General features: G+C 33.4%; 1 protein-coding gene across 1 annotated transcript in view; it reads left to right on the top strand.

The window, feature by feature from the left end:
- The window catches only part of LOC106475285 (carbonic anhydrase-related protein 10-like), a 145,010-nt gene that overhangs the window by 131,010 nt on the left and 4,497 nt on the right, over window positions 1-9,503 (top strand). Inside the window, exons 8-9 of the mRNA XM_022380953.1 lie at window positions 679-810; window positions 1,645-1,687. Of these exons, the coding sequence (XP_022236661.1) occupies window positions 679-810; window positions 1,645-1,687 (175 nt within the window). The remainder of the gene's footprint in view (window positions 1-678; window positions 811-1,644; window positions 1,688-9,503) is intronic.

The following is a 9,503-nucleotide window of genomic DNA, read 5'->3' as shown; positions in this document are numbered from 1 at the left end:
TGTATATTGTGTACCAGTTTAACGTTTGAAATATTATTTTATTGATTTTAACTTTATTATACAAGTGCCAAAATACATAAATATTCATACTCTGTCGTAGGAATCACAATAAGTAAAATGCATACCTATTAAGGCATAATCGCAAGTGTTATTTTTCTGTTACAAAGTACAGATAAATTCTTAATATTTTAAAAACATATTTGATACAAGTTATATATTTCGACTTAGTTGTATTTGATGAAATTATTATATATGTTTGATTGGGCACTAATTAATTAATTTTCTTCTGGCGTTTTGATTTCAGCTGATCATTTATGTTTTCGTCTTTTAGCACAAAGATACGTACTGGGCTATCTGTGCCCTGTCCATTGCGCGGAAATGAACCCCGGATTTTAGCATTCTATGACCGGAATTGACCTCCAGGGGACAGTTGGTTAATACGAAGTTATTATCTTAAAAAAAAAGATTAGCTTTTATTTCACTTTCGATAAGAAGTTTTTCATAACTCATGCAACTCACACACATTTGAGACAGGTGTATTTTTTTATAATTTGTATGTAAATTCTGACAAGCCAAGTAAGAGGTATTTCGTTTTTTATGTGGATTATTTATTTAGAACTATTTAAGAAGAAATATTGTTAAGTAACTTTACAGCTCAATACTTCATGTTCTTTTCAGTTGCACGCCTTACGAAAACTAAAACAAGGCGACAAACCGACCCCTAAAGCACCTTTGGCTGATAACTTTAGACCTATTCAAGCTCTTAATCACCGGGTTGTACGAACTAATATAGATTTCAGAAGACCAAGGGTAAGCTCATCAAAAGCTTTCGGCTTTACACTTGTGTGCAATTTTAATGATGCTAATTTATTCAAAACATTCAAGTAACGCTTGTTAACCATAATGTATAAATCAGAGAGTTCTAGCGTTATAATCGGTGTTATTTTTGTCACGATTCACAGTTTAATCGACGCTACTAATGAACTGCAGCTAACAGAACTTAGTAGACTCAGTACGAAACACAGTTATGGCCCAAAACTACAAATGTTCTTTTTATGCATGTGTTACAATTTTTCTTTTCTTTCTAACGTTAATGCTGTTAACCTATGTATTTACGTTTAAGTTAACATGTGGTTAAGCCGTTAAGGTGTATAATTGCTCTCTTTTTTTACTAATCTACATGTTTTTGATATCCAATATCTTTTACAAGTGCTATTAGATAACATTCCTTATTATTTTTCAAAGATATTTAAACTTGTAGTATTGAGTTCGAAGTTGTTTTTAATTTAATGATAATTGCAATGTTATTCTCAATTTTTGTTTGGCCATTGAGTTTTCGACCATTCATACAATTGGTAACTTCTCTTCACGTGTTAGGGACAAATAATATCTTTTAGGTTTGTTGGAATTAAAACTTCTTCTACGACAAGACAATCTCTTTTTTGTCTGATACTTAAACGAATAAAAAAGAAGTGCTTAAATTTTAAAAATGGAATTTTGTGATCTTTTTTTTTTCTCTCTCTCCATCAAACTGAGTTGTAAGATTTAAAATTCTTAACTGATTCTTGCTAAGATAACTTGGATAATAGCATTAGATAAAAATACAAATAGCTGTAGTAGTTACAGCATAGTTTCTTTTTACAGGGTACACACTGTCCAACAATGTTTCAGGATCTCAAATATCGAGGTGAGCTTGTGAAGATGAATATAAGATATTAATGTTTTGTGAACTAAGGCTGCAAACGTAGGGTTTATAAAAAGATAAACGCATTTATTCGAGATTTATTTTAATTTGACGAAAACAAAAAGAAAATGTTTACAAAATTAGAAAGCATTATCAATTTATTTGTACAATGAATATATTTTGTAATTCCTGTCAGATTAAATAAAGAGAATAACTCCGCTAGCTCTACTTATATTCTATTAATTATATGTTATTGTGTGGTTTGCACAAGAGGAAAATGTTTTTATAAAAGCTACATAATTATATAATTACGTGGCTAATTTCTTTGAGAGGTGACGGTGATAGTTTATGTTACGTCGTTCGAGTTTATATTATCATGTTTATTAAATATGTCTAGCTACATTAGTAATACTTATTGTTTTCGCCCTCTTTGTTTATTTAATTAGGCTATTTATCTCTAAGATTTAGTGGTATCAAAACGCGTGAGTGGAAGGGACTTGGGAGGGGGGTAATGCTTCTTATATCTGTATTCTCCTTTCATTATAATGAAGATTACAGTTCTACTTACGTTTGAGGCCGATGTTTCTCAGAGCTTACATAAATTTAAAACAAAACAACAACACAAGAACACATACAATATTCTTGAATCTTTGTTTTAATCAATTCCTTTCTAATATCTTGAATTACTGGTTCATATCTATGAGTAAGTTTCTCCACTCTGACATACTTTCATCTAAAGACAAAAAGTGTGTAAGCAAATAAGAACACTAACATTAGCTGACGAAATAGCGTTTAGCAGTTTAATGAGAGTCTAACATGCAGCGCCTTTAAAATTAGGTTATTCCAACCAAGAAGAGGAATATCATTTCTACTGCTTTAATTACAGCATGAATGGATATAGATAGAAACCTAATTTCTAACGTGAAATATGCTGAGCGACTGAAATGTGAAATCATAGTGTTATTATAACAATCTTCTCTTATACATCTACTTGAAGTTATGTCTTTGAAAAATCATAGTGTTATTATAACAATCTTCTCTTATACAGCTACTTGAAGTTATGTCTTTGAAAAATCATAGTGTTATTATAACAATCTTCTCTTATACATCTACTTGAAGTTATGTCTTTGAAAAATCATAGTGTTATTATAACAATCTTCTCTTATACATCTACTTGAAGGCCTTTGAAGTCAACATCCTTGCCGATATTGTTGATTTGTCCAAAATATAATAACACCACTTAATACATTAGAAGCCTACTTAATAAATTAACGTTAATTTTGTTTAGTGACATAGCTTTTCTAGATCTTACAGCTTGAGCCTTATTGTATAATCTACATATTCGTTTTAGATTTGACATGTGTCTCCAATAAGATTATAAATCTCCAAAGAACATTAATAAACTTTGTTACCTTCTGTATAAAATAACGTTTCATCGAGAAATGTAACTTAATATTAACTCCTGTAAAAGTCTAAAACGATATTTTCAAAAACAGGTTGCACAAGCTTATTAATAATTTAGTCCACATAATTGTAATGTTTTCGTTACTTGTAAAGTTGTGATTATAATATAAAGACTTGGAGTTGAGGATTTTAAACGATTGTGTGGTAGAAAATAAACAAAATGAGTATAACATTTCTTTCGGTCTGACAATATTACTTTTTCAAGCTATTAAAGTTTTTATGCAAATAACTTTCTAATACAAAGTAAATAAGGATCTGAAATCCGTCACAAACATTGTTTCTGTGGTAATCTACGACACTGTTTTTTTTCAAACTAAGAGGATATTGAAGGGAAAAGGCAACTCTAGTAATAAACCTTAAATTTTATAGTACGTTTGGTTAGACGATGCTTGAATACGAAATATTTTGTTTATTATTCGTTTGTTAGTCCAGCATAGCAAATGATTAAGCCTTTTCTTAAAACTTAAACAAAACGGTAGTTTTGTAGCCGAAATGAAAAAAGGAAAAGAGGAAACAAAACTGCCGTAGCATTTTTTTTTCATTATGAATAAAGTACACATACATACTACTGTTATTCAGAACTTAAAATGTCAAATGCTTTGTTTTATTCTGAACACTATGTACCTCTCGAACAGGCCTGCAGAGTTTCATTCACCATCTTTTCCTACTTTTAATTCTAGAGCTACATGAAGTTTCCAGAAAATTTCAAAGGTATCAGAACCATCAATCTTTGTCCAAGAATTTAAAAAATGGTTCAAGTATTTGTTTTCTCAGTGTTACACATATGAAGAAGAACGTTTAGTAAGAAAGTTAAATAACCTTTATTTCGCCATTATTCACCACTAAGCGAAGCAACTCCAGAAAATGATAAATACTCCTAGTGCAGTTGCGAACACTGAATTGAGGGCTTACAACGCGAGCGTTTAGTGACCACGGCTGATAGGATTTTACCTAATTCGTTTTAGTTGTAAGTAAATATGCGTTCTTGAAAGCATGTCAAGTTAAAGGTGAATCAGAAAGAACATCCCTCATTCCATTCATTTGGTCACTGTCCTTCCCAGAGTTCATTTCGCTTAGAGTGCCACCGCTGCTTTTAGCTCTTTCTCACACGTTCTTATGTTCAAATGTAACACACTTTCCAATACCATGTAACCTACTTGATAATGTGTTATATTAACAATATCTTGATCTGCGTATTACATCCCTATTCCTCAACTACATATTATTACACTGTATGAGTTGTTTCCATTTAAAGGTCTAGTTAAACAATAATGTAAGTGTCCTGGGCTGACGTAACAAAACAAAATGCGTGAAATCCATTCAAAAATACTTAAGCGAAAAAACAAGTCAAAATTCCGATTTAGCTAAAAAAAGTAGGTGATATCTCATAAACACAGCAAAATAAAGAAACTTGGCATTACTCATATTACATCATTTTATTAATTTGCTGTAAAACCGAATTTACATTAAGCTTAACTCCTAATTCCTCACATCACATTTTATCACCTAAGGAACTGAGTTATACGACGCGAATAAAATGTGATGTGGTGAATTAGGAGTTAAGCTGAATGTAAATTCACCACATGATCATTTTAAGCATTGCACTTATAGTAAGTTACTTGTTTGATGTATTATTTACTAGTTTTATAATAGCTAATTTGACATCATGTATTCGGCCCCGTTGGAAGACGTTTTTGGTAATCGCTCGCTGGCTGCTTGGAAGTTGTAGATATTGATTACGTAGACCAGTTCTTTAGAACGCTTCATTTAAAACATGGAAGAGGCTTGACACTTTACTTAAAGAGTGTATATTTTTTAAAGAAAATCATCCTTCCGTAAGGGCGAACCTCAGAAAAATGAAAACTAACTTTTCAATATACTTCATAACGAAAAGGAGGTTTGGGTTTTAAATGCCGCTTCGAGATATATTTAAGGTTGTGGTAGAAAATAAGGTTTCTCACTTTCCTTCGCCCCCTATATTCTTGATAGAATATGTAAATGTATTGACTATGTACGCAGGAAGGGGTAAGATTTAGTGCTTGTTTAAACAGTGCCATGACCTTACAGTATGTTCTGAACTCTCGAGAGTTAAATTAAGTTTTTAAGGTTATTTAATCACTGAAATGTTTGAATAATATATAGTCCAGGTTGTAATGAAAAATTAATTATTTCTCACTGTAGTATTAGTCCAGACAAGTGGCTAGCGTGCTGGGATGCGGGTCAGCGGTACAATTTTTGAGCCCACGATATGCCACTGAACACACCCCCTACTCTCAGTTGTAGTACCATTATCAAAGTGATAGTCAAAACTGCTATTCGGTTAATATAGACGTGTAGACGTCGAGTGCTGCTAATTTTGATCTGCAGCTCAAAGCTAGGAGCAGTTTTGCTTGAATTCTAGGGTCACTGACTTGGTCATTTATCTCATGTGTTGCATACGATTATATTTGGCCTGAGAATACCAAATCCTTTTAATGTTCAGTAAACACTAAAACAATTATTAAGAGACAAGTTAAACACCATAAAAAGAAGATTTGTTATTTTGTTTCCATCTTTGGTAAATATTTCTAATATTAACGATCAACTTACCCATTGTTATAACAAGCCTATCATGCTCAAACTCGTCAATGGATGTTTTTTTTTCGAACATCGTAAGCAAACGTCCCTTCCTACTTTACATGTAAATAAATCACTGGCGTTGATGGGAACAAGCGTTTTCTTGCTTACTACGTGTAAATAAATCAGCGATGTTGATGAAAACAAACGTTTCCTTCCTGCTTTACATGTAAATAAATCATCAGCGTTGATGGGAACAGACGTTTCCTTCCTGCTTTACGTGTATATGAATTACCGGTGTTGATGGAAACAAACATTTCCTTCCTGCTTTACATGTAAATAAATCAGTGGTGTTGATGAGTACAAACGTTTTCTTGCTTACTGCATGTAAACAGTTCAGTGGCGCTGATGGGAACAAACGTTTCCTTCCTTTATTTACATGTAAATAAATCACCGGCGCTGATGAGAACAAACGTTTCCTTCCTGCTTTACATGTAAATAAATCAGTGGTGTTGATGAGTACAAACGTTTTCTTACTGCTTTACATGTAAATTAATCACCAGTGTTGGTGATTTTTTATTTCTATTTTTGCCTCTTGAACTGTTTATATGTGCATCTTTTAAGTTATTAGTATAATCAGAATCATTAATAACTTGCAAGGCTAATTAAATATTCGATATAAGTTTACTGGTTTCAGAACACACGTCGTTAGTGTACAGGCAAAAAACCATTTGTTATAGATGAGAAATGCTATAATGCATGATGTTGGAAGTCAGGGAACATGATTATAAACACATGGGAGATAAGATATTCCTATAGAAAGAAAGAAAGTAATAGTTTTTGCGACTAACGGGCATAACTGTAGCCATAATTTGCATAATTGATCAAATAACAAAAGAAATGATGAAGCAGGCTTAAATCACTTGGATGCTGGCTAAGAACTGTTAGTCTGACCCCACAAGAGAAGACAAGTCTCAACTCATCAAATTACTGGCTATGAAATCACATCAAAGCTCGTGTTTAGTGGAATGTTGTTCAATTACTACCCATACTAAGAGATGCAATCCGACGCTTACATTCCTCGGGACATGTTGCGATCGGGAATTTTCATCATTATTTTTCGATTAGATGCTGTAGCTTAGAGTGAAGGAGAATACGTAGAACATGTAGTGTATATTTGCGCCACCTGGTGGCAACATATTTACATTTATTTTTATTCCCTCGTATTTTCTCCCACTGGCTGAAAATTATGCTCCCCAGTTTTCACCCTCATAAATTTTACGGTTGCAAAGTACCCAAAAGTTTCGTTTATAGTCACATAAAAATTATATGTTTGTTGTTAAATACAAAACTACGCAATGGGCTGTCTGCTGTTCCAACTGTGTAGATCGAACCCCGAATTTTAGCGTTATAAGTCCTCAAGCTTTCCGCTGAGTCACCCGAAGATAAAAAAAAATTACAAAGAAGCCACCATCTTATTTTCAGCTGTAAATTATTAGTCAATAGCATTTCTCTTGCGTTAACTGCAGAGCAGCGGATCGGAAGAATCTAAAATCCATAAAAATACAATTTTCTTAACGAAAAGAATCTGCCCAACTCCTTTCATCTTTTATTTATTCTTTGTCTATCATGAAAACATGGAACTTCGCTATCCAACTAGTAGCTAGTAAAAAATAAATTACAAAAACATCCCGAATATTTGCTGATTTCTTTTAATAACGAACGTATTGTCATTAGGCATTTTTAGCATAGAGACTGTAAAAAAGAAAAAGAACCATGCCCTAAGCAGCAATATTTCAGCAGGAAGGTTTTCTTTTTTTTAATGTAATTCACATGTTTCAAGCTAATTCTTCTTTCTTGTAAAGAACACCAAGAATATGTTCACATCGACTGAGATTGTTTATTTACAAAAATTGACGAATTTGTTGCCAATACGCTACTTTCTCTTTCATGTGTTTTCAAATACCCATCAGTTGAAATCGGTCAAGTCATGGGTCAGTGAGGCCATTAAATATACAGAGAAAATAAGTATATTGTAAAACAACATATGTAATCAGTTGGTTCATTAAGATGACAATAAGTTAAACACAATGAAGTTTGGCCACAGAATGGATAGGGAAAGGTCAGGACTGATCAATACGCAGAAGTTACGGAATGAATATATGAGTAGACAACTGACATTAATCATAGCAACGGAAAGACGTGACTGCATTGGCAGGAGGCGTTTGGACAGCTGGACAGCTAATATGTGAATGGTCAGCAGCAAAAACAGTTTGACCCAATTCAGAGCATAATATGAGACATATGAGGACATCATGTTCCTGACAGAGTCTCTAAACCTCATTGAAAATAAGTTTTATGTACAAAGAACATAGGTAAAAGCTTTTTAGAGACTTGGGGGCTCATCTGAAAACAACCAATAATCTAGGACACAGTGACATATCATTCAACGAGACAGTGGACCACCTAGCTGGTAAGTCGTAGCCCTTGAGAAACCTGGTAACATATCAGAATAATGTGGGTAATGAAACAGCACGTAGACTAAGGGAAAAGATAGAACAGACATCATTTTATATTTATTTGTCTATTGTAGAGCAAAGCCACGTTGGGATATATGCTGTGTCCACCTCGGATTTTAGCATTGTAAGTCCGTAAACTTACCGCTGTCCCATCTGGAGACAACAGAAGTCATAGTAGTCAACTTGAGGACTGGAGAAAAGATGGTGGAAGTATGGAAGTGTAGTGTGAAAGTATTTTGAAAGGACACGTACTAGATAAATAAAATTCAACTGGGCATTATTACTAGAAGAACCTAGAGGAGATTATTGGAGGGCTCTAAGCCTGTGCTAAGTAATATTAAAATTGTCTTATTTATATTGAGAACCTGGTGTTAAAAATAAAAATAATTATATAAAAAATAAACAATACACATTCGTTAATTATAATAAAGTTTAAAGTAAAAATGGTTGCTTACGGCCGATTTCCTTCTTGTGGTTGATGATTCGGAATTAGGGACGGCGCAATTCTACCTGTACTTGGCACTGTCAGGGATACTGCAACGGAAACCCGTAATTAGAAGGAAGAGAACTTGCTTATGCTTTGGCTGGTGCTAAACTCCCCTGGCACATAAATAAGCTTTTAACTTCTATTCGTAACACGATTTTAGTAGATTTATATATTGGTTGATGGAACTTTGATGTGAATCCAAATTATAAGATGTAGATTATTTCGTTAAAAATCATCAACAGTTTAAAAGCGGTTTCATGTTTATCCTGTTCAAATAACAGTGTGATTATTATTTGGCTAAATAACACCTTTCAAAGAGGTATAATCCACCCATTACCACATACTGTTTAAGCTTTGTTCTTTTGGAATAAAAAAGTTTTTAACGATGAAACAACGTTTTATGGTAGCCACTACAACGGAACATCATGTAATGTTGACTGTTCCCGATTATATTAAAAAGGTCAGGTTCCTAATGGATTAAAAGATGAATACAATTTTATTGTGGAATATAGAAAGGCTTGCCATTTAGATAATGACAGTAACTTCTGAGTGAAAGTAAAGAATAGTGTATAATAATATATTAACCACATTATATCTGCTGTATTCAGTGTCAACTTTCGTCCAATACCACGGCTCTTCAGGTCGGCTAGAATACGATTGGCAGAGTGGTGGTTGATCTCCTATTTATAGGGCCCAGCATGGCCAAGTGGTTAGGGCACTCGACTCACAATCTGAGGGTCGCGGATTCGAATCCCCGTCACACCAAACATGCTCGCCCTTTCAGTCGTGGGGG

Source organism: Limulus polyphemus, unplaced genomic scaffold (genome assembly GCF_000517525.1).
Source record: "Limulus polyphemus unplaced genomic scaffold, Limulus_polyphemus-2.1.2 Scaffold6, whole genome shotgun sequence".
Classification (NCBI taxonomy): domain Eukaryota; kingdom Metazoa; phylum Arthropoda; class Merostomata; order Xiphosura; family Limulidae; genus Limulus; species Limulus polyphemus.
This window is presented reverse-complemented; position numbering and strand designations above follow the sequence as displayed.